This window comes from Hipposideros armiger, unplaced genomic scaffold (assembly GCF_001890085.2).
Source record: "Hipposideros armiger isolate ML-2016 unplaced genomic scaffold, ASM189008v1 scaffold_419, whole genome shotgun sequence".
In the NCBI taxonomy this organism is placed as follows: Eukaryota; Metazoa; Chordata; class Mammalia; order Chiroptera; family Hipposideridae; genus Hipposideros; species Hipposideros armiger.
The window spans coordinates 1,142,838-1,149,027 of NW_017731769.1; the positions used below are offsets into that span (position 1 = coordinate 1,142,838).

At 50.9% G+C, this 6,190-nt stretch overlaps 1 protein-coding gene across 6 annotated transcripts in view; it reads right to left on the reverse strand.

Annotated features, from left to right (window-relative positions):
- The window catches only part of PDZD4 (PDZ domain containing 4), a 23,761-nt gene extending 18,839 nt beyond the window's left edge, over positions 1–4,922 (reverse strand). For all 6 annotated transcript variants that reach the window (XM_019664268.1, XM_019664265.1, XM_019664264.1 and 3 more), the window contains exon 1: positions 4,508–4,922. In XM_019664268.1, coding sequence (XP_019519813.1) covers positions 4,508–4,567 — 60 coding nt within the window. In that variant the 5' untranslated portion in view covers positions 4,568–4,922. The remainder of the gene's footprint in view (positions 1–4,507) is intronic.
- Between the last annotated feature and the right edge of the window lie 1,268 nt (positions 4,923–6,190).

Consider the following 6,190-nt stretch of genomic DNA (forward strand, 5'->3'; position numbering starts at 1 on the left):
AAAAAAAAAATAGATTCATAGATACAGAGAAAAAAACTGATGGTTGCTAGATGGAGGGGGCTTGGGGGATGGGGAGAAAGTGAAGGGATTATGAAGTACAAATTGGTAGCCACAAAATAGTCATAGGATGTAAAGTACAGCGTAAGGAATAGTCAATGGTATTGTAATAGCTATGTATGATATCAGATGCGTAGGAAACTTGTTGGGGTTATCACTTTGTGAGGGGTGTAAATGTCTAATTGCTATGTTCTTTTGTACACCTGAAACTAGTAATAAAAACAAGAAAGCTTCAAGTCCTAGAGTAATAAGGGGAAAATTTTTTAAATAAATATGTGCAGTTTATTGTAAAATATATATATACAGGGCCAGCCAAGTGGCTCAGTTGGTTAAGAGCTTGCTGAAGAGTGCGAGCTCTGAGCAACTAGCGGTTCGATTCCTGGCCTAAGCTGAGCTGCCGCTGAGCTGCCAACAGGTGGCAGGATGGCTCAGCTAAAAAAAAATATATATATATATATATATATATATATATATTTTTTACACACACACACACACAAATCAATTGTATTTCTATAGTGACAATGAAAAAGATGAAAAGGAAATTAAGAAAACAATTCCACTTACAATAGCTTCATAAAGAATAAAATACTCAGGAATAAATTTAACAAGTGTAAAACATTACTGAAGGAAACTTAAGACCCAGACGGAAAGACATCCACGTTTAGGGTAATTGATCTACAAATTCAATGCAATTGCTACAAAATTGCAGATGGTTTCTTTTCAGAAATTGACACGCTGATCCCAAAATTCATGTGGAAACTCAAGGGACTCAGAATAGCCAAAACAATCTTGGAGAGTACAGAGTTGGAGGACTCACCCTCGCTGATTTCAAATTTTACTTACAAAGCTATATAGCAAAAGCAGTGTGGTACTGGCATAAAGGTGGAAATTTCTCCAGAAAATATATGCAAATGGCCAATAGCATATGAAAAGATGCTCAACATCATTTAGCCATCAAAAAAGCAAATCAAAACCACAATGAGCTAGCTAGCTCCTCACACACAGTAGGATGGCTACTGTCAAAAATGTGTTTGTTGGGAAGGAAGTGATGAAATTAGAACTCTCTTACATTGCTGGTGGGAATGTAAAATGGTGCAGCCCCTGTGGAAGACAGTCCAGCAGCTCCTGAAAAACTACAACAGAATTACCATATGATCCAGCAATTCCATTTTAGCGTATATACCCAATAAAATTGAAAGTAGGGACTCAAATAGATATTTCTACACCCACAGCAGCATTGCTCACAATAGCCAAAAAGTGGCAGCAACCCAAATGTCCATCAACAGATGAATAGGTAAATATTATGTGGTATAGCTGTACAAGCGACTATTACTCAGCAATAAAAAGGAAATTTAGTAGTGACATGCTACAACATGGATGAACCTTGAAAACATTATGATAAATGAAAGAAGCCAGACACAAATGGTCACATATCATATAATTCTCTTTAGGTATAATGTCTGAAAGAGGCAAATCCATAGACAGTAGATGAGTGGGTGCCGGGGGCTGGGAAGTGTGGGGGGAAATGGGTGCGAGATTCTTTTTTTTCTTTTAAATTTTATTTGGGAACAGCCATGGTCATTGGTTACACATTGCTGTCAGGCTACAATGGCATAGTTGACTCTTTTATGGAGGGCGCAGCTCAGTGGCCCATGTTGCAATCGGCAACCTTGGTATTATCAGCACCACGCTCTAACCAACTGAGCTAACCTCTAACCAACTGAGCTAACCGGTCACCCAAATGGGATGCTTTTTAAGGTGACAAAAATGTTCTGGAATTAGATGGTGGTGATAAATATCTCTGAATATACTGAAAACCACTGAATTGTACATTTTACAAGGGTATGCGAGTTATATAGCTCAATAAATTTGTAGTTTGCTTTTGTTTGTTTTTAAGTGCCTGTGAGCCATCAGGAGAAAAAAGTTCCTGGAACTCGAGCCTAGGGTAAAGATTTGGGGACTTTTAACCTGGGGTCAGAGATCCCTGGGGATCTAGGAAGAGGTTCCAGGGAGCCCTGGCACAAGGAATTCACATGGCAAGTGGTGTAGGTGTCCAAGTCCATTTCTCTGGGCTGCCCTGTCTCTTTGTGGTGTCCCTTACTCTGGTAAGGTGCAGAGGCCACCGCGGGTACAGAGGAGACAGGGAGAAGTGCCACTGAAGCTGGGGGAGCACGAATGTTTAAGGAGCACTGGGGCCACACAAGGGGTCCTGGAACCTGACTGGTCTTTTGGGACACAAGTTTCCTTCTCTGTGAGGAGGCTCAGGGCAGAAGCTCTTCTGACTGTGCCTGGGACTCCAGCCCCCCAACACAGGCTCATTTTTGATAGCTAATATTTTGCTTTCTAGATTTTAAAAATTCAATCTTCTTTTGTCTTCCCTTAATTTTAAAGGGTGGTTCCCTCTTTTAAAATTGCATCCAGTTTCCCCTTGTATCCAAACGTCTGCAGGAGCTTTAAGGGAAAACAGCGTTCCCAGGGACTGGTCTGGGATGGCTGCAGGCCAGGCCGGGAAACAGCAGGGGTCCGGTAGCCTAAGGCAGTCCTCCTCCTGGGGTCCTACTAGCCCAGGTCTTGGGGCTCTCTCAAAAAGGAACTCCTGGCCCAGAAATTTCCCTTCAAGCCCTCCTCCGACATGTCCCTTCCCCGCCCCCTTCAGGCGATCCCAGTCCGACCTGTGCCACCTACCCCACTGCCAAGGGGAGCCCGAGGTTACCAGTGTCACCTCCCAAACATGGCACATTTCGGGCCTGTACCGCCTCGCAGGTTGACCCCCACTTTTCACACATCCCCATGAGGCCGGCCTGAAATAAAGTACTACATCAATTTCTCCCTGTCAAAATCCAGAACCCACTGCTTTGGAACCGCTCGCCTTTTGATGAAATGATTCCAAGAAATGAAGCAGTAAGGATGGGATTCCACGGGACTGCCTCTCGGTCCCAGCCTGGGTCATTCCCCAACCCAATCCCAGGAGGCAATGGCCAGGATCGAGACGAGGGGGACGGGCGAGAATGGTAGAAAGAAGGCGGAGGACAGGGAGCGGCAAAAGTGGAGGGTTCCGCGTGCCTCGGAGATCCGGTGCTCGGGAGAGCGGAGAGAAGGGTAGAAAGAAGGCGGAGAGCAGGGAGAGAGAAAAGTGGAGGGTTCCGCACGCCCCGGAGATCCGACCCCAGGGAGAGCGGAGCAGGAGCGCCGCCAGGCTAGGGCAAGGTTCTCCCCACTGCCCCCTTCCCCAGGTCCAGAGGAACTAGGCTCCCAGCACAAATGCTGGGCGCTTCCCTCGCCTCCCCAATCCCCAGATGCACTGATTCTTCGCCGCGTCCCCGCTGATGCCTGTAGGGGTTCCCCCTGTTCTTCCAAGGAGACTCCATTCCGCCAGCCAATACAGGTCCGGCCTGCACTTGCTACCCAGTCCTGACCAATAAACAGAGTTGAAGCGCATACCTGTCTGAGCCGGGTCTGTCCCTGGGTTCCGATTCCCTCTGACCTTGAACTCCACTCCCTCCACTTAGCCCTAGGGGCGTCTCAAGCCACATCATCTGGGACATTTCTTTAGACAGTTCTCAGAGCGCACACAGAAAGTACACACACGCGCACACACAGACGGGGCACAGGCACGCACTCACGAAGTCACGCCACGCACAGGCAAGGAAGCCCTGTTCCCAGCCTCGGAGCTAGAGTCCGGCCTGAGCGCGCGGCCTGGTATCTCCTCTTTGTCCCAGCCACGCATCGCCCGATGAGGCCCAGCGGGACAGAGAGTAGGCCAGGCACTGTCGCCCGCGGACAGCCCTCCCCGCTGACCCCACCAGCGGCCACTCACCCGAAGCACCCAAGGCCTGGGAGCCCACCGTTTAGGCAGGGCCAGAGCGGAGAGTGGGTGCCGGGGTTACTACCCCGGCGCGGGCCAGGCGTCGGCGGGGCCTCGGGTGGTCTGAGCGCTCCTGCACCCCTGTCCCACAGGGACCTGGATTTGGCCGCCCCGCTTCCCCCGCCGCGGGCACCCGGCTCCCTGCCCCTACCCTGGGTCCAGCGGGGCGAGCTTGCGCAGGGATCAGAGCCCGTTGCTATGCAACATCCAACCCGCGCCGGCGCCCGCAGCACCGCGCCTCCTGGCTCCCAGGCCCGGGGTGCAAGCGCGCGGGACTCGGGCAGAGCCCACTTCCCGACATGGTCCAACTGGACCGAGGGCTCGCGTTCCAATCTACTCCATGCGCCCAAAGGATGCACCCCACATCCTCATCCCCACGCAGTTCCCATCTGTGACTGGTTCCCATCGAGCATCAGTAACCAGCAGCCGCAGAAATTTAGGGCGAGGATGGCTCCCTACCTCTTCCCCTTGAGCCCTCCAGCCCTCCCACGGCTGCGGCCCTGGCTCTACCAGGACCTCCCCCCGGGCTGGCTTCTTCCCCAGGTGGCACCCACGCCCCCCGCCCCAGAGGCCTAGCCGCCCTACCTGAAGCATCACTTTGTACTGCTCCTCCGGTTTCTGAACCACGCACATATTACATCCCATGGTGCTGGCCGGCGAAGGAAGGAGGGCGGGAACGGGAAGACGCCTTTCACTGGTCCGTGCGCGGGACCTCGGGTCCCGGGCCGGGGCCGGGTGCCATACCCTAGCGCGGGGGGCGGGCCGCCTAGCGGGGGAGGGGGGCACGCCCCCAAGGGAGGGGCAGCTCCACGCCCCTCGGGTTAACTCTTAGCTGGCAGAGATCAGGCGCGGGCATGCTCCCTCGCACCCGGGCAGGAAAAAAAGGACAGCGGGGGATGGGCGGGCGCGCCAGGCGTTGCTTGGCTACGGCCCCCCAGGAGGCGCGGGGGCGCGCCGGGCCAATGGGGGCGTCAGGGGCCGTGGGCCGCACGCCTCCCTTCCCGCCNAAAAAAAAAAAAAAAAAGAACGGGTTGGAGACATTTCCTTTGTCACATAGGCCCCCCCCCATAGGCCAGGCCTACCAGCCAGCATGTGATGGAATCAGAAGGGGTACCAGTATCAGGAAGGCTGGGGTGACAGGGGAAAAGCAAAGAGACAAGCTCAACAGAGTAGAGTGGATTAGATGTGCGACAGAGAAGACACAGGCCCAGCAAGTAGGGGCACATGGAAGGCGCTTTATGCCTTGGTGCTAGGTGACTCACTTCCTCCCTTTCCACCCTTTGTACCCTGGCTCCTTCCCATTCCTAACTCTACATGCATTTACTCCCCTACTCGGGGTCCTTTCCACATTTTTCAAGCTCATTCCCCCGGCTCCAGCACCCACCTTTGGAGGACATGACTGGGATAATAGAAATGCAGCTGGAGTTCTGACATGCTGCTGTGATAGACCATATCAGTAGAATAAAAGGGCCAAAGCCACATGATCATCTCAATAGCAACAGAAAAGGCATTTGACAAAATCTAACAACCCTTCACAATAAAAACACTCAAACTAGAATAGAAGGGAACTTACTCAGTCTAATTAAAAGCGTCTATGAAAAACCCACAGCTAACCTCGTCCTCATTGGTAAAAGACTAGAAGCTTCCCCTTACATCAGAAACAAAGCAAGAATGCCCACTTCTATTCAGCATTGTACTGGAGGTGCTAGCCAGAGTAAACAGGCAAGAAAAAGGAAAACAACAAAGAAAAAGAAAAGGCATCCAGATCGGAAAGGAAGTACAACTATCTTTATTTGCCCATGACATGATCCCATATATAGAAAATCCTAAAGAATCCACAAAAAAACTGTTAAAGCTAATAAATGACTTTAGTAAGGTTGCAAGATACAGGCTCAATATACAAAAATCACAACATGAACGGGCCTGGAGGGTATTATTTTTATGCTAATGAAATAAGTCAGACAGACAGAGAAAGACTAATACAATGAGATCTCACTTATATGTGGAATCTAAAGAACAGAATAAACAAGCAAACAACACAAATAGATTCATACGCAGTGAGCGGCCGTCCAGAAGCCGGCAACTGATCTGCCTCACCAGGGAAGAGCGCAATGATGGTGCCAACTTGGGCCAGTGGAGCAGCGTCCTCCACAACTAGATTGAAGAACAAAACGACATGGGCCGGCCGAGTGGCTCAGTTGGTTAAGAGCTCGCTCAAGAGTTTGAGCTCTGAGCAACAGCGGTTCGAGTCCAGCCCGAGCTGAGCAG